The sequence below is a fragment of the Myxocyprinus asiaticus genome, chromosome 48 (assembly GCF_019703515.2).
Source record: "Myxocyprinus asiaticus isolate MX2 ecotype Aquarium Trade chromosome 48, UBuf_Myxa_2, whole genome shotgun sequence".
In the NCBI taxonomy this organism is placed as follows: domain Eukaryota; kingdom Metazoa; phylum Chordata; class Actinopteri; order Cypriniformes; family Catostomidae; genus Myxocyprinus; species Myxocyprinus asiaticus.
In genome coordinates, this window is record NC_059391.1 from 3,108,349 (window position 1) to 3,133,627 (window position 25,279).

The following is a 25,279-nucleotide window of genomic DNA, read 5'->3' on the forward strand; positions in this document are numbered from 1 at the left end:
GTTACTTCCATTGTTTAGAAAGTAGCACTCTGGACATTCAGCAAAAAATCTGTTTCTACTTAAGTCATATATGTTTGGATTTAATTTATGTGGAAACATAATTCATTATTCTGATTTATTGATAATGTTTGTGTGTGTGTGTGTGTGTGTGTGTGTGTGTGTGTGTGTGTATTTTTAAGATGTATGCATTTCAATGGAATAACAAATCAAACTGAATTGAGTAATCTTTAACTAAATGAAATCAATAAAACTTGGCTAATGGCTAGTTTGGATGACAACAGCTTGCATTATGAAAGCATAATCGGCATTAAATTTACAATAAATAGTTTAATAGTATAGTTATTAATGTAATAAAACAAGATACTATAATATGCTCTTTCCGACCATTGACTTCACATTAAAGTTAGTGTGATCACTCATCACATATCAGAAAAAACATATAATTTATATAATTTTACAATTTTGGGAAATGTCTCCATGTAAACAGTCGTACAGATGTAGGCTGGTTTGCACCAGCTCGGCAACTTTTACTGACTGATCTCGACCGCGGAAAAGGATGTTAGCATCCATGTTGTTAGAACCAATAAAGCGTATGTGGAAAGAGAATGAACATAAAACAGTGATACAAATGGTAATAATATTATGATACAATCTAAATAAAACATGTAGTATAGTTATGTGGCTTTTAAAACCCTTTAAGTTTTATAGTCTTTGAGTTGATGAGTAAAATTCCATAGTAATCAAGTTGTATGATAATTACAGTGCACATGAAGGTCGTTTTTGGTTAAAATAATTAACACATTTAAGGTGGTATTTGTGATTTCCTGATATGCATTTCCCATACATAGTAAGACATCTTAACGTTTTAAATCTATTTTATATATCATTTTAATTCCATGTGCACTTCAGTATCAGGACTTTTAGCACAGAGTAGCGCCACTTCCGCCCAATGGCCTGTAAATGCAGGCGGCCATGTTACACTAGCAGACAGCTGTTTGTTTACTCTGTGAGCTGCAGACATATCTTTACTCAAACTCTCTGTGCATCGCTGTGTATTAGTGTGTGAGGATGAGCGGCGGCACGCCGTATATCGGCAGTAAGATCAGTTTGATCAGTAAAGCTGAGATCCGCTATGAGGGAATATTGTACACCATCGACACAGACAACTCCACCGTCGCGCTCGCAAAAGGTCTGACAACACACACTTTAAACACATGTTCATTGCATAAACATACTATTTAAACACTTTAGGCTGTGTTTTATATACCTATTAGTTGTTTAGAGCTGCGGCTGTAACGCAAATTCTAGTCAGTTGCCTACATAGACAGCAGCGGGGGCGCGTGCTGCAGTTTAGGGCATCTGATGCGCGTGGCATGGCAAACGCACCAGATTGATGTTTTACATATTGTTTTATGTTAATGTGTTTATTGTGAAACTTTCTATCACTTTTTCCAGCCGCTATATCCAGTTAATGTGTCAGTGATTTATTGTATTTTACGAAATCATTCCCATATCAATAAATAGATATAAAGTTTGATCTGCAGTTAGTTAGAATCTGTCATGAATTTTCCTTTACGCACGTTTACCATGATGTTAACTATTTTTTGCACACATATTTTCTGCACTGCAGTAACTTCTATTTTAATATAGCATAATGACATATAATAATAATAAATGAGCATGGGACAACATTCTAACGGTGTTTCTTTGTTTTATTTGTTTTGATGACATTAAAGGCTAATACTAAGTTACCAGTTTTATTGTAGTCACACTAACTTAAGTGACTAACTGTAAAGGACTGTAAAAGTAATCAGTGCTCATATTTAAAAGCTTGAGTTCACAGCTGCTTTTGGCTCACAGCAGCTGAGATTTAGTATCTCTTTAATACAAAGGGATTTATTAACTACTACAAAGGGATATTCCTGTTTCAACACAAGTTGAGCTCAATCAACATTATTTGTTGCGTTATGTTGATTAGCACAGTGATTCACTTAAAATGGAAGTGAATGTGGCAAATTTTGGGGTTTTAAAGGCAGAAATGTGAAGATTATAATTTTATAAAAGCATTGACTTAAATTCTTGTTAACTCAGGTGAATTAGTTATTAGAGCTGTAATTTTTCTTAAGTGTTGGTAAATTTAGCAGTCATTTTAAGGTTTACAACGTTATGTCGTCATGGAAAAGAAGTTGGATATAACTTTACACAGAAAATTTTTGTAAGCGAATTTATCACAATTTAATCATGATTTAATCATTTTATCATGCATATTGTTTACGTCTTGGTTATACTTTTAAAACGAGTATTTTATTATTTACGGATTGACCTCATTCACTTCCAAGTGCCTCACTGTAACCCAGGTTAAAAAAAAATAAAAAAAAATCTTTTTTTAAATTTTTTTTTTTTAAGTAGGGACAAGTCAAAGTTATTATTTTTTTATCAACATTATGCCACAAATGCTGTTGATTGAACTTAACTTGTATGAATCCAGAATATTTCTTTAATGATGATTTAAATTTGAAGCCAGATTTGCATTAATAATTTGGCAGTGATTGTTCAGGTACAGATACTAGATCAAGGAAATTCTGAAGTTTTAATTGCTCAAAGAAGGTGATTAATATTGTTACAAATATTTAATATTTAGTAAAATCTCTCTGAAAGGCAGTTAAGTAGTTACAAATCAGTTCATGTTGAATGAATGTTAATTTTGGGGCCTATGATTTGTTATTTGAATTGTGGTTGTAGTGCGCTCTTTTGGCACTGAGGACCGCCCGACGGACCGGCCCATCGCACCCAGGAATGAAACGTTTGAGTACATTATATTCAGGGGAAGTGACATCAAAGACCTGACCGTGTGTGAACCCCCCAAACCAACGTGCTCCCTGCCTCAGGACCCCGCCATTGTTCAGGTATTGACAAAAACAACAGTTTGTTGCAAACACCAACCTAAACTGCATTTTTGGCATCATCAAACATTCAAACAAGTGTTAACGATGTGATGCTCTTTTTTTTTTTTTCTTAATCTATTAAATTAATCAAATATATTAAAAATGCAATTCACATAAATGAATTACTTGAATACACCTCTATGATGAATATGATTTCAATTTCTGAGTTCAGAATCATTTTTATATTTCTACTGGGGCTTAAATTTAAAGGTGCACTCAGTATCTTGTCTGTGTCATCTTGGACTTACAGTGACAACTAGCGGCTCATTTTAAAATCAGTAGATTTCAGTTTCAGATGCCATTGTAGAAATTTAGTATTCACAGTCAGCCATGATTAATTTAATCCAAGAGTTAACTTGTCAAATAACAAGACGGTTACTGAGATTAAGCAAGTAGTATTCAGCTGGTCATGTGATTCTAAAATGGCCATGTGCGGACCCTCACCATGTAGAATAAAACAGTTTTTATAAGGTTACTGATATGACTGGAGTCTTCATTTTAATGTGAGTGGTCATGATTTCCTACATATATTGCAAAATTACAAATCATGTCTTTAGAAGCTTTTTTAATGAGGAAAAAAATGACTGAGTACACCTTTAAATGTCGAAGTGTTGTAACTGTTCAGAGACCGTAAAAAAGAAAAGAAAAATGAAAGCTGAAATTCTTGAAAAAAGAGAGGTTGGCTTAAGTGCTTTGGAATAATCTTTTATTATTGTTTTTAAAAAATAAGCAGTGAAATAATTCAGTTTAAAATATTAATTTTTAAAAGACTTGTGTCCAACAAATTAAAATCAGGTGGTGTAACCAACATGTAATGTGACTAAAGAAGAAGAAAAAAAACACAAAAAAGAAGGTACTCCTTTATATGCTCAATATTTTCTATATGGATATTATGGTATTATGAAAAATGAGGTAACCCTAAGAAAACTTCTTGATATTTGTAGAAAAAGAAAAAGTATCTGTTAAACTTTTATGTACTTGCATGTATTCAAGGTGCAAGGAAAGTATTTTAATACCTTTTACTTGATGGTTACACCACTTGACACTTTTAAAGTGATTCAATATTTTATTTTATTTTTTGTGGAAAAAGGTATAAACGTATTTTTTTTTTAAAATATTAAAACAACACAAAGATTACATTTCAGTGAACTTGACATGTGTTTTAAACTAAATAAATAAATTTTAAAAAATGTATCACCTCGGACAACCTTATTTGTCAAATGACCCACATGCCCATGATCCCCACAAATGTTATCAAGGTAGGCAGCTCGTTATGATTTGAGACAGTGGTTGTTTAATGACTGAACTAGCAAGAATGTTTCTTGAAAATTGACGTGTTGAGCCTCATAGTACATAGTTCTCACATTTTGGTTTTAGCATGTCATTGGAACATAAATAATTAAGTGTCTTATGATAATTTCCTCTGTCAGGCTTCAATGGGATCTTCCGCTGCTCCCCCATCAGCCTTCCAGTCAGGGAACTCCTACGGGCTCTTCAGCCATCCACCAGTCGCCCCCTACAGCCAGTTCAACACCAGCCCACTGCTCATGCCAGAGTTTGGGGCTGTTGGACTGGGTAAGTGCCCCTTCAGAAATGAGCTTTTCAATCTTGGCTAAAGCCGGCGTCTCACTCGCCATTTTTTTCCTTCAATTTTCTGTCACAAGATTAATTTACTTAGTTGCTGGTCAGTCAGTGGGAGTCAGAGCTTGGTTTTCATCATTAAGTCGCTGAGGCAAGCTCTTGGGATCTCTTTAAGTGATCAATGATAGCCCTTTTCCACCGACATGGTTCAGGTGCGGGTTCCTGGGCCGGTGCGAATTCTCAGACAGTTCCACGCATTTCCTCCACAGAAAAGGCCATTCCGGGGCCGAAAACCTGGTTTGACACCGGCCCCAAAAGCTCGCTGGTCTCTACACAGGAACCAATTACGTCAGGGGACGGAGGGCGGGATAATGTTTTGTCACCATGGTAAAGTTTTCCCAAACAACAATAACTACTCTCTGCAGCATGGAGTACTTTGCTCTATAACAACAATAAAAAAAAAAAAAAAAAACACAAAATTATCAGACATCAAAAACGTTCAGGTAACACAATGAAGCGAGTGCTCTACTTGCGATATGGTATTTATGAAGATCCGAGATAAACTAGAGTGATCATAAAGGAAAGAAATACTCTACGAGAATGAAGATACTGCACGAAATGATGCACGCTGCCTTCAATCGGACAATTGACCAAACCACAAACAAATTGAAAAACACTTAAGGGAGTACAGGGACCATAAGAAGGACATATGCTAAAGCGACTGGACAAAGCAACAATGTTTTGGACTTGGACACCGACCAGCCTGCTAACTAACTGGAACATTGAATTCAGCCTGTCATGCTTGAGATAAACAGCGAATCGCCGGTGTCCTCTGCAGCTGTTCTCAGTAAGTTGTTACATTTGCCAACTTTGTTAGCTTTTCTTACACTGTTGTCATCTTATTTTGTGCATTTTGTTCTGTTCTGTAAGGGGATTTTTGACCAGCTACTCACTAAGTTTGGAAGATCGTGGCTATCTGTTAAGTAAAACGATGAGATTCTCAATCAATAATATTATATGCTATGGCAAAAATCCAAATACAACCATCTGCTACACCAATGTTAATAATGATTCCACTGTAATAGTTTACAGAACTTTGCAAGTTAAGCCATAGTTCATACAGTATAATGTAATTACATTACCTGTCATCTTTAGCATAGATGTCATCTCTGACAGTCTTGTTGAGCAATGTAATAACGATGGATTGCATTAATCCGTATGTTTAAATATATCCTCAAATGCAAGAGTAAAAGCTGTAAACAAATACACTGTGATGTGCCATGTTTGTTTATGTTTGAGGTAGTCCCGTGAAACTACCATGTAGACAGTAACCCGTTCGTCTCTCAGGGCAGTGGAAAAGCATGGTCGGTTTAAAATAGGCTCCGTGAACTAGCGGAGCACAGGCTCGGCACGATAACCATCGCATTTTTGGTGGAAAAGGGCTCTGAGTTTATTCTCACGCTGAATGTTTAGAACACAGACTATATCAACAATTTCTTTTCATTAGTTCAATTCTAGCTGAAACTGCACAGCTTTCACTTCAGAAACCTTTAACCAACTTTGTAGGACTTTATAATTGTCCCTAAATGTGAGTATGCCAGATAGAACTGGATACATCAGCCCATATTCTTGTATGTTGCTGTGGCACCTCTGACGCTTGTGCTGCTCTTCCTCTCCTCACAGGAGGTGCTTTGGGCTCATTTGGTAGTGACTCTGTAGCACTGTCTCTCAGCAGTGCTATTGGCTCTGCTTTCACCAATCACACTCCGAGTACATTCACAGCGGAAGGTAACAACTGGTGACCAGTAACAAACCATGATTTGGCTTTATCGCACATGAATTGTCCAAATAAAATAATTCTGATCTGTCAAATAAAAAAGCCCTGTGTTTAGAAATCAGCAAGTCTGTAACAGTAAATGTTGGGTGATCTCTTGTCTGCGGGTCTCATGAAAGTTTCAATGTAACAGTTTCACTTCTCCCTTATAGTGTAGACACAGTTAAGGCACTTGCATGTTTAGGAAGAATGAAGGGGTCTAATGGATTTCTGAATTCTCTTAACTTACCACGTACACGCTGCATATCGCAAGCCCTTTAGATATTTAAGTACAGGATATAAATTAAAGATGTTTATAATTACATTTTCATAGTTAAAATGTTATTTCTTTATCAGCAGTTACTACTAGTGATTTTTGCTAGTAATTTTATCTGTAATTTGGTTAGCACTATTAAAAATGTTAATTCTTAAAAAATAAAATAAATGACGTGAATACCCGTGGAAATACCCATTTTTTATATATATATATATATATATATATATATATATATATATATATATATAAAAAAATGGAAATTTAACTAGTAAAAGCTGAAATTTTTGGGATCTGTAACTGCATTTTAACGTAGAATTTCACAGTTCTGTCATTTACTCTTGTCAGAATGCAATCAAAGATTGCTATATATAATTTCTTACTACTAAAATAGATTTCAGAAATCATTCAAATGAAGAGTAATTAAAGATATTGTAAAACGTGTTTTTACTAGGTACAGTTACATTACAGATATCAGAAAGGAACATAACCACCAGTGTGAACCAAGTTACAGAAAATGAAAATTAGCATTTACTATTTGATATAAAAAATGAGCTGCTAGCAGATTAAAATTTTAATCGCAATTAATCTCATGATTTTTCATAGTTAATCACAATTAATTTAAGATTTTAAGTGCTGAAATTTGACTCTTTATACTTATTTCCTGTCAAAATTGCATTTATTTCCTTCTTTGGAAAGAACAACACAATAGAACAAAACAATATTTAACAATAATGCTTTATTAACATTTTCCAAACTCCGTACAAAGACAGAAATTCACTAAAATAGCACCAACTATAGTAACATTAAACAATTTATTGTATTATAATTTAAATAATTACATTTACGAAAGTCTAAGTGAGATGTTGACTGATTGATAAACTGTTATTCATTGCAATGCACATTAAATCTCTCAAACCCTCATCCTCCACAATATTTCTCGTCACTTTGGATAAGGAATGCACATGAGTTGTTTCAGGGCAGCAAGCGCCGCGTTGAACTCCACATGAAAAGCGCGTCTTGTTTTGCTTTTAGCGCTGGCTAAAAGGATGGAAATCAAATTCATCCGAATTGTCTGGTAATCATTTGCTGATGCTTCAGAAGTTCTGCGGCAAGGGGTACAATGTTGAAATTGTTAAAAATGAGCGGAGCATCAACAGACCCTCCACGGGAGAACAAGCTGTGCATGCTTGTAAGAATTGACATGCTTATGTGGTAAAATGCTGACTTACAAAAGACACAAAGAACTTCACTTTTGTCACAAGTTCCATCAGCATTTGTTTTATAAGAGGTCCTTTCTCCAGCACAGACTCACAGTTGTGTGTTTGTTTGTAGTGTGTAACCTAGTGTAATGTCCCTGCTGGACACATCGCAAGGGTCTGCCCTCTAACGAGTGTTCAGATCTCACACAAAGCTGAATAAAATGTTAGAATCTGTCAAATTGGTACATGCCTTAATCGCGATTAAGAAACAAATTAACGCGTAAAAAAAAGTGATTTTTACTAGTCAGTAATACATAGCTGATATGTGAAACTAGAATTTCAGCTTGTAAGACATTAAAGTCGGCATGAAACAGAAGTTGCGACCAACTTTACTACTTTATTGTGACAAGTGAAAAGGCTTATCGAACAAGAAATAAATGTGGGGTGGGGACTTGAGTTTATCCATCTGTTGTTGATTGGATTGTGAAAAGTGGGCGTTGCATACCAGAAAGAAAGAGGCAGTTCTGAATGAGAGTTTGCAGTCGACAAACACACATGCCTTCCACCGTGCTGCTCGTGCCAGAGACGTTACCAGGGACTGAGCAGCGGTCTCAACACACTAATGAACTAACCAACAACATTAATATATGACCAGCCCATAAATACACACAGCACATTGCGGTTTTTGCTTACGAGGCTGTAGCCATTGAGAAACGAGTAAGTAAAAGATCGCAATACTGTAACGTTTTGAATTACAATGCACTAAATTTAAAGGGAAAAAAGAACACTTACTCGTGCTGTACATTTCAAGATACCTCCAAGAGATGCCTGCGTTAAACATGAATAAACTCCAGCCACTTTCTCCACTCCGAAGTGATCCCCCCTTGGAAGCATTTATGCATTAAATACCTCAAACACAACCATGAATTCGACGTTTTTCCTTCTTTAAAATGTGAATTCAAGCCAGCGGGCCCGTAACCAAAGTAGTTTGGGGTAGGGAACAGGGTTGTGTTAAGGAAACAGCAGAAGAAACAACTCTTCATTTCTGCATTAGCTGCTCTGAAATCAGGTTTGTTTATATGATTGACTGTTAAAACTGATTACCACTTGCATACGTCAGTCATATCACCAGAAGAGCAAGTTGTGACATTTTGATTAAAGATTATGAAGTAAAAAAAAATGTATAAAATGGCAAAAAATGCATGGATGAATCGTTCACAATAAGACCAGTAACCAGTGCATTAATAAAAATAAATGTGGTCCATTTTGTTTTGTGCAGACTTTATAGATTTCTGTTTTACATTTTGAACAGTAAATGACAGATTATTGTGAATTCAACTTGTATGAATTGGTTAGGGTTAATAATTGTTTTTACTGGTGGAAATTCCCTTTTTTGATTTCAAGAATTAACTTGGATTTACTGGTGCAAACCTTATTAATGTTTTCAAGAATCAGAATTATAACTAGTGATAATTGCTTTTTAGATAATTTATCATTCCTATCCTGCACTTGATTTTGTCAAAAGGGCTTGTGATACCCTGCAAAGGCTTTGGAGAGACCACCACATTTCAACCATGAATCCCCTAAATCATCATTGTGTTTGTGTACAGAACTCTGGAGTCACTCCCGAACTCGCAGTAGTTGAACGTGAGAAACATAAGACCATGAGAAGTTTTGCCATCTCGGGGCTCACAACAAGAAACATGGGTGTCAACATTTTAACCCATTTCATTTGCCATTTCATTTAGTTATTTTTGACCAAAGTAACATTAGCTAAAAGGTTTGTAGTAACTACAGTACAGAGAGACAATTAACAAATGAGTGAACTGCATTAACCCTGTAACGCTGTGTGTATCAATTATAATACACAAAGTTTGATGGCTCCTGTTTCACTCTGTTCAAGCTGAAAAGCCAAAAAACATATGTTATGCAAGTTTCAAATATTTATAGCACCATCTAGTGGTTATTTGTGAGAAAAGTGGTTTCAATGTTTATATCAATCTATTTAAAATGGCGACAGACTTGAGTGAAAAGTGACTGTTGGGAGAAATTACAGCTTATTTTAATAAAGTAAAAGTGAACTAATATTTCTGTGTATTTTCATATACACAGCCTGCTCTGTCATTATAAAGATCTCATTATTTTACATTACAAGCTATTATGATGTCATTTTACCATAGGTTCCTGAGACCGAGCGAAAAAAGTGTTACAATTTCCCTTTTTTAAATGTCAGTATAGTGTTTGGTGCATAAAATACAGATGATAATATTTGTTTATTGAAAAAAAATAAAAAATCATTGTATTTGATGTGCTGAATTAAACTGTGATACATTTCAATCCATATTTATAGACCAAGGAGAGGAAGTTGTCCTGGCCAAACTCTCAAACATTTGGTCTCTCTGAAAAGCCCAGGGAGTCCTCTGATAATACCCCAAGATTTACCACTGTAGCATGTATTGGCTAAGAAAAACTTAAATTAAAAATGTCCTACACAATAACAAATTGCTGGCCTTCAGGAGGATAATGAACTTTATCAAATATGATGGATAAACATGCAATTTTTTTTTTTTTTTTTAATAGTTTGTCTAGTGGTACTAAAACAGTCTAATGTCAAAAAATTTGTATTTTCTGACAATTCTTTCATATATCAGGCTTTACAAGGTCCGAAAATTAAGGTTTTGTTTTTAATTACTCGCCCTCATGTCATTCCAAACAGTTGGACTTTCTCTCTTCGTAAAACAGAAGGATATATATATATATTTTTAAATATTGCAATTTGCTTATTTTCAGACAGTAGCAGTTGATAGTGGCTTACTTTAAAGCTTAAAAGGGCCAAAAAGTGTCAGAAGTAGTCAGTGTGTCTTGCGCATCATATTCAAAGTCTTATAAAGGCATACCATAGGTCCTGGTGTGAGAAACAAATATATATATTTATGTTATGGAAAATCTTCAGCTGAGAAGTATTCCTGGGTGCCTGAGAGAAGCTTGTTTACAATGGCTCTTGCTTAAAGGCCGGTTTACACTTCTGCGTCGAACCTACGGCATAGTCTCTACGTGGTGGTTTGCTTTTATTGTTCTGCGTTGCTGTGTCTGTGTCGTTCTGAGTACACACCCTGTTTACTAAAGTGTACTGAGAGAATATATCCTTATTTCAGAATTATTTATACATTTCATAAATAAACAAAAGCAGGGGGGACTTACTGTTTAAGACCTGGAAAACCACTGCAGTAAACCACACTGTCAAAAATGCGCTTAAAACATCATCGGAACAAATCATACAAAACATCATGGTAGAGACCGGAAATGTCTCAAGTAGACTTACACAAGCATATTGTTTCACTCGCAGGCCAAATATATATTGAGTAAAAGGCATGAAAGCACAGAGTTTAGAAGGTGAAAATAGATGTGGCTTTTGTCATGTTTTTGCTTGTAACTTCATGAAACTTAAATTGATTAAAATCAGCAGGTGCTCCTGATTAAAATGAGCCCAAAAGTGTTATGATGCATAGATCTTAAAATAATCTTGAAGAAAATACGTTGCTACCTCAGATATCTTTGTCATCCTTGAGAGCAGTCTCTGGTTAACAATTGAATTCCAGAGATCTATAACAGCTGTTGTGGGCTGTGAAGACGTGGCGCGTTTTAACGTTATAGGAGAGGTGCATGTCAGACTACGGAATAGGCTAAGCTGTAACTGGCATAACTATATATATCCTACGCAAAGGTTCGATAAAGAAGTATAAATGACTATTTAATGTGAATTAGGTTTTTACTACCTGAATTTTTTGGGAGTGACTTGGGTTGTAGAATGTTGTTGTCACTCGTAAATGACTCCGTATGTACAGATTAGTAACAAGCACACAGAAGAGGAGCGACAACCGTATTTAGCTGCAGTGTGTACAAGGCTGCTCTGTCTGCTAAAATTCTAGGAGAAATGTACGATTTCTCTGAGTAGTTTTTATAGTTGCGTATCTGTGACTTAATTGTTGTGATAAATCTCTGCACGTTCATACTGTGTTTGAGGATCTGTAACTGTAATTATTTAACCCTAAATGAGTTCATTAAAGGGATAGTTCACCCAAAAATGAAAATCCTCATTTTCTCACCCTCATGCCATCCCAGATGTGTATGACTTTCTTTCTTCTGCTGAACACAAATTAAGATGTTTAGAAGAATATCTCAGCTCTGTAGGTCCATACAATGCAAGTGAATGCTGACCAGAACTTTTAAGCTCCAAAATCCACATAGGGACAAAATAAAAGTACTCCAGACAACTCCAGTAGTTAAATCCATATTTTCTGAAGTGATCTGATAGGTGTGGGTGAGGAAAAAGATCAGTATTTAAATCCTTTTTACTATAAATCAGGGATATTCAATTAAAGTTCCAAGAGGTCCGGTCTCAACATTTCCTTCCCAGCAAAGGTCCGGAAAATAATATGTAGCTTACATAGTGTTATATGGCTATGAAATTATATAGTATATATTTTTGATAACTTGCCACATAACTTTTTACTTTGTAAAAAAAAAAAAAAAAAAAAAAAATCCTAAACTAAAGTCTCTTCAAACCTCTCAGAATAAGATCAACAGTTCGTTTTGAAGCTGAATGACAGCAGTCCAGTTTTTGTTTAAATATTTTTACATTCAATATATACACTACCGGTCAAAAGTTTTGAAGCACTTACTTCTTTATTAATTCTTTATTATTTTTTTCACATTTTAGAATAATAGTAATGAAATAAATTAATTATATTTTTGTCTACAAAACTAATTTCAAATATTTAAGCATACACCTTCGGATCAAAAGATTAAGATCATGAGAAACATTTCAGTCAAGTGTTTCAAAATGAGAGAGAGAGTGTGTGTGTATATATATGTGTGTGTGTGTGTGTGTGTATGTGTGTGTATATATGTATGTGTATATATGTATGTATATATATATATATATATATATATATATATATATATATATATATATATATATATATATATATATATATATATATATATATATATATATATATGGGACATAGCAAAGGAGGCCTTTTGACTTATAAGAATTACTGTATGGGGGTTCAAGGGTATCCCCTGAGAGAAAATGTGAAAGTCTGAATAGACCATTTGTATATATTTTCCTTAAAGTAAGAATCTACAAACAATTTACACAACAGTGAAGCATAAAAATACTGTTTGCTTACAAGTATAAATAGGCTTTCCTTGCCACCCATGCCATGATGACAGCATTACTTTTCACAAAATTAGAACAAAAATCAGCTTTTTTTTAATTATTATTATTATTTTAAAAAGGCTAACATGCTGATTAATGAAGCTAAATTTAGACCGAAAAAAACGTTATAGTCTAAAGTTAACTTGTCCTGACACAAACCTGGCTTAGCTGAACTGTCTGAATCACACATCAGACAGATGAAGATAGTTTCACTTTGCTTCATTTTTGTTTTCTGCAGTGTGTTAAAGCGAAAGTTGCCAGTATCAGTAGCGGTGTCAACGCTACTGTTGTTAAAATGACCGCACCTTCAACTACGTACATTTCAGGCTTTATGCGGCGCCTCTATAGCGGGTAGTGTTGCCAACTATTTCTCATGGGAAGTCGCCAAAGGCTCGCTGAAATGTCGCTAAAAGTAGCTAAATCGCATGATGACGTCATTTATTACGCAAGACGTCAAATTTGCATATGTAAATAAATTGGTGTAAAGAGCTACGGCAATTCTTTAAAGGTGTAGAACCATATTTATTTATTTATTTATTTTTTATTGAATTAATGATTTAACAATTAGTATTTAACAACTAATCATTTAGCTATCACTAATTGAACTTTTCAAACATTCAGACAGTGGGGGATTTCTGTTTATTTATTTGTTTTGTAATTTGAACAGTGACAAAGTCCAAAATGATCCTAACAACAGCAACCAGGGGTAGGCAGCGGTGTAGTGTTGGTAGTGTAGTGTTTTATTATGTATTTTTAAACATGGATCTATATGACTTATAATGCCTCACGTGGAGCTGTTTTGGAGATATGTAATATCTTTTTTTATTTTTACATCTGTTGTGTGATACTGAACCATCAGTGTTTATTACTTGTGCCAGTGTTACTGTGTCACAATGACTTTTTGACAGTGACACCTCATCTGTTCATTTCACTTATCTCTACACTGTATTATAGATCAGGGGTTCATATCCTTTCCATTCTCTCTTGCCCTGCTAGATAATTTCTCAATGCTCCTCTATCGCTGTAGGCTGACTTTTCTAAACGGAGAGCATGCACGTGAGTTGAGGTTGAGATTGTCGCAACAAATACCAACAACGTAAAAGCTCGCTAGTCATTCGATTTATAGAACATCCGTATGCACAAATCCAACTCCTGATGGCATGCAGGTCAGTCATATTACTTGAAACACAAGGGGGTGCTAGAAAACCGAGAGAAATGAGACATCATTCATGATAGAGCTGATGTTTTTTGTGTCGCCAGATGTGGAAGAATGTCGCTAATGCATACTACAAAAGTTGCTAAAATTGTCACTAGTCACAAGATGGCACTTTTGCTCGCTAAGGGGGGCAAAAAGTCTCAACCTAGCGACGTTCAGCATGGGAATAGGCGCGTATTGCTGGACGCGCTTTATTCCCATTCTAGAGAGATATTCTCTCTAGCTCTGAGCTCGCATTATTCCCGCTGCATGCGCGTATGCCTACACAATCGCTTAGCCAGGTGTCGGATAACTAGCACAAAGATTTAGATCTCGGTCCGGAGTCCTCCTATTGAGTACCAATGCTATAAATTCTCCTCCCTGCTCAGTCAACCTTCACTTCATTTTCACTTTCCCATTCTTCTTCTATTTTTGATGATACAGTCTCAATTCATATCACCCCCTACTGGGCAGAGAAGAGAATTTATGAAAAAAATAAAAATGACTTGAACTGTTTCTCACCCACACCTATCATACTGTATTGTGTCTGAACACATGGATTTAACCACTGGAGTCTTATGGATTACTTTCCCTTTATGTGGATTTTGGAGCTACAAAATTTTGGCACCCATTCACTTGCATTGTATGGACCTACAGAGCTGAAATATATTTTTTTAAAATCTTAATTTGTGTTGTGCAGAAGAAAGTAATGAATATCTGGGATGTAAATCAAGTAAACCATAAGAGAATTTTCATTTTTGGGTGAACTATCCCTTAAACATCAGGTTTGCTTTTCTTGCCAGCACTAATTTCCTCACTTTTGGGTGCCTGCGGTTCTTAACCCTTCACTGTACATTGTCACTGGTTATCTTGTATCTGTAAATCATTCAAGATTCCTCTCGTGCAGGTCACACCAGTCCAGCTCTGGACTCACTGAGAAAGACCCCTCCAGCGGAGCCTATCAACCCATCAGCCCCTGCAGCAGCCACCACCACTGCACCTGCAGCAGTGACCCACAAGAGTCCTGTGTTCACTCGCCCGGCATCAACCAGCACCCAGCAACCTATGGACCTGTTTGAGCAGAGGAGAGGTGAGTTACATTATAGACCACAGAGAACAGGGCTATTGTAGTTTAGATTACATGCCTACAATGCCCAAAGATACTGTCTAGGTAGGCAGCTCATTAAGCTTTGAAATCCTGCCAATGGCTCTGTCACAAAACCTAGTGTCCACATACTGCCCACATAGACAGCTAGCTTCTAAGGCAGCATTCTAAGGCATAATCCACACTAATCCATTTTTCACACTATATAGGCAATAACTTTGTGTGCCACACAAATAGCGCTTGTACAAGATTGATGTTAGTGTTGCTAAACTTGCATGATATTTTTATTTTTGGTGATTGAACTCTATTTTTGTGGATACTTTTGGTTTTGAATGAAATGGAAAGAAGTAGATCTACTTGAAATAAAACAATTTCGTCCAGCATATTGGGTGCTTTTTTCATTCTTTTTTTGTGCTACAACTAACCATTTCTTTTGATAATCTATGAATCTGTTATTTTGACAAATTATTTTGTGCTAAATCTACCAATTACTTTGATAATTTAATCGATTATTTCAACATTTCTTTCGCCTGCATTTTTTGGTGCTACAATGAATAATTATTTTGATAATCGATTTAGCTTTGAATTATTTCGACATTTCTCTCGTCTGCTAATTTGGATGCTTTTTAAAATAATTTTAATCAAATCAAATATTTTCACATTTCTCTTGTCTTACCGCCTCATTGGATGCTTTTTTTTTTTTAGTGTGCTACAACTAATTATGTTGATAATCGATTACTCTGTCGATTATTTTGACATTTCTCTTGCCTTGTCCACTATATTGTGTTTTTTTTGTGCTACAACTGATTAATTTGATAATTGATTAATATGATTATTTCAACATTTAACTCACCTAATCTGTCTCATTGGAAGATTTGTTTTTAGTGCTACAACTAACGATTATTTTGATCGATTAATCAATTGATTATTCCGACATTTCTCTCGCCTCAACTGCCATATTCAATGTTTTTTGTACTACATCTAAGGATTATTTTGATAGTTGATTAGTTTGATTACTTCAAAATTTCTCTCACCTAATCTGTCATATTGGATGCTTTTTTTAGTGCTAGAATTAACGATTATTTTGATAATCGATTTCGATTAATGTCAATTACTATGATAAAGCAGAATTTTGCAGTATTTCCTGTATTTAATTTAAGATACAATATTAACATATAGAATATAACACATGTATGATTGTATGCTATACATTGTTTACAAAACATGTGGCAACATACTGTATATAGCATATAGAAAGAAAAAAAAAAAACTGCCCACAGTGTGGGAGCACCAGGACAATTTAAAGCACTCAATTATAAATGTTGGAAACTGGTTAGAAAATGTTAAACACTTATACGGTTACTGTTTTTATTATATTTTGTGCATTATATGTTGTATTTCAATTAAATTATGGTTATTTAAAACTCAATTTGATCAAACTGTATAGTTGAATTAAAATGATTGCGCCCCCTTTCTCTGTTGTGATCACATTGATTGACATGGACGTGTGTACGCTCATTCAGTGTTTAATGGAGTCTCGCTTGTGGTAAAAACAGACAAACAGACTTGCGAAATGAAAATATGTGCATGGCTTTAAATTCAGAAGTTATGCACTGGAGAGAAACAGGTCAAGTGCATTTAATGGCACAAGCACTCTGACAACACACAAGACGTGGCAGCCGGCCTAGGTGCTGACCCAATTTTGCTTTGGACAAATTGTATTGTGTCTTTGTTGTCTCAACTTGTCTCCGCTTTTTCCAAATGAAGTTCACTACCGTAAAGAAGTCACGGATGGAGCTTCTCCATGCAAGATGCACGTGTTTGACTAATTGATAATAAAAAAAATTATTAGAGTATTTTTCTTATCGATTTAATAGATTAGTTGCATGTTATGCTGCCAACATTCTGGAATAGCCTTTTGTTGTTCAGAAACGATTAAGTAAAATGTAATTTGTCAACGTCTTAAAGTGATATACTCTCCCAGGCACAGATGCACTGAAAGCAAGTGACCCAGATTTGAGTGAGTCCAGAGATGGGAACAGAGACTCTTCTAAACGCCTCACAGGTTATAACACATCTATGTAAAGCCGTCGCTGCGGTCATGATGTGGCGTTGGGTGCTCAAACTGCATGATTATAGAGCTGCATTCATCTGTATTTCATGTGCATCTAAACAGCAGCCTGAGTTCATTTCATATATTTAGAATAAAGACAACAAAGTCTATTTTTGGAACCATTAAGATTTGTTTGCATTGTGACTTTTTTCAAGATAATTAAACCATTGTCTCCAAGTCTCCTTTCTATAATGCAAAAATTATTATTAAAATTTTATTTTATATGCAGGTTATGGTAGTATTTGTATTGCCTTTCATTTATGTTGACATAAATGTTAAAGAAAGTCATTATCTTTTTAACTGTAATATAGTAAAAGTTACTGTATACAGTAAGAATTGCATGAGAATCACCAATGAGAATAATTGCATAAAAACGAAGCATTAAAACGTCCGTTTACATTACGATAATGACACAATCTGTGTGTGTGTTTGTGGGTGGGGGGTGTAATTGTCATAATGTGACATGCCTAAAAACGGGCTTCATCTTTTAGTTTATTTTACAATTTTGTGGTGAAATGTGACCTTGACATGTTTCCATGAAATTCACCTAAAGAAAACTAAATTATTATTATTTTTTTTTTTTACAGAAATATGCTGCATTTACTCATATTAGTCATTATATATTTAAATGCATAGCTGGAATGCAATTATTGGAAACTGATGATGCTAAGATATTTGGAACAGAGTGAGGACGGTTCTAGAAGAGCACACTCAGTATTGGCATGCTCTTGTGTGCTGTTGTGTGTGATTGTGCCATTTTTCCATGTTTATTAGGTGCTACTAGTTGCAAATCAAAATGGAAAATGCACACAACAGTCACACTCGGGTCTCAGGAGGTTAAAGGTTTATCATTAAAAATCAATTCACCTATAGAGAAAAACAAACAAATGGGATTTTTACATCTAGAACCAGACTGTTGCGCTCTATAGGCTGTGTGTATAATATTGCTTCATTTGCCAGTTATAAATTTAATTTCAAAATGACTTGCATTTTAGCTGAGGTTTCTGGAAGAATGGCAGATTTAAAAGGTTTCTACGCTCATACATCCTATAATAAGTATCACCACTGCACTGTGTGGAAGAGACTTTAAGTCTTAATGATGCTTGCGTGAACTGTGTTTGTGTTCACACACATTGTGGCTTACTGTACAATACTTTCATTAGCTTACAGTTTTTCACTTTTGTTTTTATTAAATGATGTCTGTTCAACACTTCTGCTTTAACTCAACTAATTTCTGCCAGACCATCTCTTTGTGTTTTATGACTTGTAAAAGGTTATATTTTCTGGCATCACATGTATCTCGCAGATAATTTATAGTGGTTTACTCCTGTGCTCGTGTTCTCCTCAGCTCCTGGTCCTCCTGCTGCTCGCCGGGGTCGTGGCGGAGGTCATCGCGGTAGAGGTCGATTCCCTGTCAGGAGAGAAGGACCCATGAGGTTTGAGAAAGACTTCGATTTTGAGAGTGCCAATGCTCAGTTCAACAAAGATGAGATTGACAAAGAGTTCCAGAGCAAACTCAAACTGAAAGGTACAGAAGCATCGGTTCTTAACAGCAGACTGCAATGTTTATTTTACATTCACACAACATTAAAACAAGAGTCATAAATGCTGTAAAACTGCTCTGTTACTTCATCTTCTGCAGTGACTAGGAATAATTCACCCACAAATGAAAAACTGTCATAATTTACTCAACCTAATGCTGTTTCTTATGCAGAACACGAAAGGAAAAATTATAATGAATATCCTGGTCCATCTTTTCCAAACAGTGGCAGTTGATGGGTTTTGTTGAGAAGCAAAGCAAAATTTAAGGTGTTTCTCTGCCACACATTCATGAGTGCATGAGTCAAGCTCATTTACAGTGGCACAAGTGTTATTTTAGCTCTAAACAATGCAAGTTCTTGCATGAACTTCTCTTAGCGTACATGAACACTCGATGGTTGTCAATATTTTTTCTGTAAATCAAATTGTATTTAAAGTTTTTGTTAAAAACAAACTAAAATCAACTATGTAACAATGACAAATAATTTTCTGCAGTTGAATTTTGACTAAATGAAGGGGTCCATAGGAAATGCATTGTTTTGTTTTAACATCTCGTTGTGACGGAAGTTTGTGCTCTGTTTGAACGGCCATTACTATTAAACAAACTATGACATAAAATTTTTCTCTGTGCAGATGAGAAGTGTGAGAAGGCATTGAACGGTGAGGATAAGTGTGATTTAGGAGTGGACACTCAGAACAGTGAAGGAAACGCTGATGAGGAGGATCCACTCGGATCAAAATGCTACTACGATAAATCCAAATCATTCTTTGACAACATCTCCTGTGACGACACCAGGTCTGATGATACGCAGCACACACTTACAGGGATAGTTCACACCAAATTCAATTCTGTCATCATTTACTCACCCTTTCTTGATTTTATATAAACCTCCATGTAAAATGTTGCCGTTCAGTCCCATGATGTATCAAGTTTGTGATGTTTCCATTTGAATTGATTTCAAACAGGAAGGTGGCTGAGAGGTCTGGAGGATCAGGTTTCTCCAGGTCAGTACTGCAGTTAAATTCCTGTACTGGGCTGCACTGTTGCTATAGAAATATGGAATATAATCAACAATAACTGATGTTTTTATGAAATGTGTTGATTAGAGAGAGGAGGCAGACATGGGCGGAGGAGCGGCGGATGAACGCAGAGACGTTTGGCATCCCGATACGGCACGGCCGGGGACGCGGGGGCTTCAGAGGTCGCGGAGGTATGGGCTTCAGAGGGGGCCGGGGTCGCTTCATCAGTCGAGGGTCGTTTGGATCTTATGCCGGTGGAAGCGGGTTTAGAGGAGGATTCAGAGGAAGTCAAGGAGGAAGAGAGTTCTCTGACTTTGAGTACAGGGTAATGAATGAGTTTACTGTTGACTACTAATCTGTGACTATTGAGGATTAAGTAGTGCCGTTGATTTAATGCATTAATTCAGTGCGCTAAATTATATAAAATTATGTAATTACTCATTAGGGCTGGGGGAAAAAATCTGTTCTGTTACAAATCATGATTCTTGAGCCAAATTATTTTAAAATAGTGTCTCTGATGAAAAATCTATTTTTAATTTAATAATAATAATAAAAAAAACATTATTTTAATGCTACAATGATTAATAGATAAGTATAGGAAGCTGTATTTGTGCAGAGTTCCACATAACAGGTTTTCTCTCCGAGAAGTTTTGTCTCTTTAATTCTTTACGTTTAGACCTTTAATGAACCGCTGCTACAGCCATCAAAGCGCCACGTGTTCACTTTCGGATGTCAAAATCCTTTTCTGTGATCAATGTTCCTGTTATTATGCACAATCCAAAAGTTTATTTGAGAAGTGTGGTGGAGAGTATTTGTCAGAAGTCATTCTGCAGAGTCTATCTGACACTGCTTTAATAAATAGTTTAGCTGTATAAAGGCTTATAAACTGTTGGATGCTGTAAACTACATGTCGCGCCCCCGCAATATTTTTAATGTAACAGCCAGGGTATGGTGGGTAATTTTGCACATTTACCCACCACTGTCGACAAGAAATGCTGCTAGTAGAGTTGGGGTACTCTAGTTTGGACTCGGTCTGGAGTCTGTGTCACGAGTCCAATTTTAATGGACTTGGACTTGTCACGGACTCTGCATTTTTACTCTGAATTGACTCGAGCCTTTGGGACTCGGGCTTTGTTTCTGTGTCCAGCCGAGTCTATGACATTTGTGATGCAATGGAAAAAAAAAAAAAAAATGGTGCTCGCATTGTGGTTCCATCATGGTTAAAATCAAGAACATCGAGTCAAGTCACCCACATCATGTCTCTCACAGTTTACTAAAAACAGCATATCGAAATAAAAATAGTATTAATATTGGATAATAAGTCTTTTTAGGCGTAATGTATCTACACATGTAGGTTCTGTAGTCTCTTGTGGTCCACGCAGTGTTGTCAGCTTAAACTGGTCCATAATAGCTGGATTAATTAACTGTGTAACTTTTTAATTAGTCAGGGGGAAAAGCGTTAGTGCTGAAGCAGACAGCAACTCTAAACAGATAAACAGCACCTGTTTATTATTGATTAACTCATTTCAAAGCATTGACGAGCTGCTTAAAATACATTCTTTTACAGCGTTTGTCCACCATTCACAACATTCAACCATACACAATAAAATATTAGGATATTCTGGGCAGTGATTGTTTTGTTTATAATTTAATTATAGACAAATGTATTATTCGAGTTTGTGTATGAAGCTAAACTTGATGTTACAAGATGAATTTAGCTGGTTATGACGTTTTTATTTTCAATGTTTATTTTATTGCAAACCACCGGGTAACTTATGCATGTCTTTTTTTAGCCTATATCTTTGACACTTTTGAAGGACAATTCTGTTAAATTTATGACTCAAACTTATTATTCTCCATGTTTTTGCGGTTAAAGAAGAGCTCAATGACATTTTCTTTGGTTGGTATTTAAAGATTTCAGACTGATTGCAGACCAACGCGGCTGCCGCTCAAGCAAATATCAATTACTATTATTTTTTATTTTTTTTATCTTCTGCGGCAGCTGCTGCAAGAAGCACACGGACGCATCTGGGATTTTGGTATACGAGCAGCATGCAGAACTGCCCTGCATTGTGCGGTTTCCCACAAATTAACTAGAAAAATCCTGTCTGTGACAACATGGCCCTAATATTATCAGTGGGCTTTTCAAGTGTTTTTGGATGTAGTATTTGCAGTCAAATGGTGAGACATAACTTCTCAGCGAGTGCAAATTACTACTGTGTTTACTAATTTGTACAGTATGTATTTTCCCAAATCATTCGGCAGATAGAGGAAAAAGATACTGAAAGAATCTCAGCATAAAGTATTATTTCTTTATATAGGGATCATTTTAAATAAAACTAAATAAAATTGAATTGACAAATTCAAAATAATAAGAACTCTGGTTGTAATGACTAACGCAGCTTTCACTTTCTTTTGTCTATGTTTGAGTGGAGGGAAAAAGCAACAAATAATTGAAATGTCAACAGAACACAATAAGAAGTGTGTTGAAGGACAGTTTTGTCTTCATACGCCTAAAGCATGTGCTTTCATTCTGAAACCACTTTGAAGTTTGTTCAGCATGATACTAATCATAAAATATATATATGAAATGCAACAGAGGTGTTTTTGTTACATTTTATATTAACAGTCTGTTTTTCTTAATTGTGAAGTTTAAAATACGCTTAAAATATTGATGTTGAGTTTATGGTTACAACTTTAATTCAGATTCATGATCAGATTCATTCAACGCTGTTTAAATAAGTGACGTCTTTTTGTTCCTTGAACATTTCCTGCTATTTGTACGTGCCAAACGGGATAAATCACCCTCTGAAAGGCACTTTGAATGGAGAACAATCATGATAGTCATGCTGTAAGATCGTTTACGTTTTGAAAAGAAATGAATCATAGGCACAATGAGTATTTGTCTACAAAACTCATGGTAAGCATTTAAGCTTAAGCCTTTAAATCAAAAGTTTAAGATCACAAGAATCTTAAATTCAGTCAAGTGTCAAACATTTGACCAGTAGTGCAGGTTTATTGATTTTCATATTAATTTAAAACTGGAAACAATCATTCACACTTTTGTCTTCATTGTGTTGTTTCAGGAGGATAACAAAGTGGCTGCATAGTGATGGGGGAAGGATCCAGAAGATCTGATATGCGTTTTGGGAAATGCATTTCCGATGAGAATGTGTGTTGTAAATCTGTCACCAGCACTGGGGTTCTGTTGTAAAGCTGGATGTAAATCAAATGTCTACTCCATTTCTTAAGGAGTGGATCAATGTAATTTTTTTGAATTGTTAAATTTGAGTCAAATATTTCTAGATGGTTTGAAATATATAATAATTTCTGAGGGACTTTGTTTTCTTTGTTTGTTTGGTTTTATTGTATTGACATCCCATACCTACTCCTGTATTTGATATGTTAGCTGTTAGGCGCTGAATACATATAACAACATTATGCGATGATTACAGATAGCTGCATTTTGGGGAGGGTCATACAGTATCTTACAGTCAACATTCAGCATCAGTATAGGTCTGCAAGTCCTGGATTTCTTGTACACCGTATTACTTTATTTAATTGATTTCAAATTCCCAGTTTAAATTCTATAACCATTCCTGTGCAAGTAGTAGTTACCCTTTTTTTCCCCCTTAACTCTTTTTGTAAGTAAGTTATCAGTCCCTGTAAGAGGTGTGTAGTTTACGATGAGATTAAGCTATTAAAGTGCTAAGAGGTAAGTGTCAGTTTTGATAGAATTTCAAAGATAATTTGGAATAAATGACAACATGGATATGCTCTCTCTGGAGAAAAACAAACAAACAAAAAAAAACAGTTAGACTAAACAACACAATTTAGACTAAAATGACATGAAATGGTACCGTCTATGCAAAGTGACCTCAGTGATAGGTTTATATAGTATATGGATCGCTTTGCTAAATGTAGTACTTTGTAGCAGACATTTGATGATGTGTAAATGTCAGAAGAAATGCTACTCTGTGCATCTACAATCTATGCTGCAGTTACTTTGACAATATTTACGTTCTTGCCACGAGTGTTTTGATCACTTTTCTATATGGCTGTCAATGAAAATTTAGCTAACAGTCTTCATAAACTCTTGTGTCATGAGAAAATGGAACGAGTGGGTTCAGATCAAGTTTTAGTCTCTACACTTGAGCCAAGAGCTAGCATCAAAGTTTGCAAATCTTTATTAAGGTTAAGATATTTGTATGAGATCTGAAACTGAGAACTACTGCTCTAGTGGATAGTTTTGCCATGATTAATATGAATGCAAAGCTGGTTTGTTTAAAAACCAAGGATGCAATAAATGTTATGCTTTTTTTTTTTCTGTCCCTGTCACTAAAGTTGGAGGTTTGATGCTTTTTAAGTGGCCTGTTTTTTTTCTTTGTCTATCCATTTACTTTATTTTATGGATATGGCTGTTAGCATCACTGCAAATATGTATTCATGCATCTTGTTAAATGTATTTTGGCATATTGGGGGAATTGATAATGAAATAAACTTTGATTCTATATTATAGCATATTAAAGTGCAAATACTTCAGAGCTAAAGCTCTTTAAATTTTGAATCTTTTTGAATATGGCACTTTTAAAGCTCTTTTAACTTGAAAATAGTTGCTGTCAATGATGTACATTTTGCAGTTTAATTGCTATTTTAAAGGAATGTTCTGGTTTCTATACTAATTAAGCTCAGTCAACTGCATTTGTGGCATGTTAAAAAAGAATAAATTGGACTTGTCCCTCGTTTATTAAAAAAAAACAAAAAAAAAAAAAAACACGTTTACAGTGAGGCACTTACAATGGAAGTGAATGGAGTCAGTGCATAAATGCTAAAATACACATTGTTTCCAAAGTATAGCTACAAGACATACACATTATACTTGGTAACATGATTTTAGTATTAAATTCTCTTGCTAACCACATCTTTGTAACATATCCAACATTACAACGTGACAACATAATGCTATAAACCTGTTAGCAATTTTGTCACGCAAATATTGTAGAACAGATTTTATCACACTAAAATCATGTTGGCATGTATAAAAATTGTCTTATGCCTACTTTAGAAACCGTGTGTATTTAAATGTCCCATTCACCTCCATTGCATGCCTTACTGTAACTGTGATTTTTGCCCTTTCTGTTATATATATTTTTTCCCCCCAATGGGTTAAAATTATTTATATATACACTGATCATCCACAATATTAAAACCACCTGCCTAATATTGTGTAGGTCCCCCTTGTGCCGCCAAAACAGCGCCAACCCGCAT

General features: G+C 35.3%; 2 protein-coding genes across 2 annotated transcripts in view; one reads left to right on the plus strand and one right to left on the minus strand.

Moving 5' to 3' along the window:
- LOC127437567 (NACHT, LRR and PYD domains-containing protein 3-like) overlaps positions 1–11,408 on the minus strand; it is a 31,541-nt gene extending 20,133 nt beyond the window's left edge. Inside the window, exon 1 of the mRNA XM_051692568.1 lies at positions 11,017–11,408. The gene's annotated coding sequence lies outside the window, so the exon portion shown is untranslated. The remainder of the gene's footprint in view (positions 1–11,016) is intronic.
- Positions 955–24,522, plus strand: LOC127437568 (protein LSM14 homolog A-like). Its single transcript, XM_051692570.1, has 9 exons — positions 955–1,189; positions 2,743–2,906; positions 4,376–4,520; positions 15,142–15,324; positions 18,801–18,980; positions 19,625–19,787; positions 19,958–19,996; positions 20,099–20,336; positions 23,098–24,522. The coding sequence occupies exons 1-9, from the start codon at positions 1,069–1,071 to the stop codon at positions 23,119–23,121; spliced, it is 1,257 nt and encodes a 418-aa protein (XP_051548530.1). The 5' UTR covers positions 955–1,068; the 3' UTR covers positions 23,122–24,522.
- The last annotated feature ends 757 nt before the right edge of the window (positions 24,523–25,279 follow it).

Bases quoted from the DNA above. Each gene is read 5' to 3' on its own strand.
- LOC127437568 (XM_051692570.1), top strand. From the start codon at position 1,069: ATGAGCGGCGGCACGCCGTATATCGGCAGTAAGATCAGTTTGATCAGT. The intron at 1,190-2,742 runs GTCTGACAACAC...TTGTGGTTGTAG, and splicing joins CACCGTCGCGCTCGCAAAAG to TGCGCTCTTTTGGCACTGAG. The intron at 20,337-23,097 runs GTAATGAATGAG...GTGTTGTTTCAG, and splicing joins TCTCTGACTTTGAGTACAGG to GAGGATAACAAAGTGGCTGC.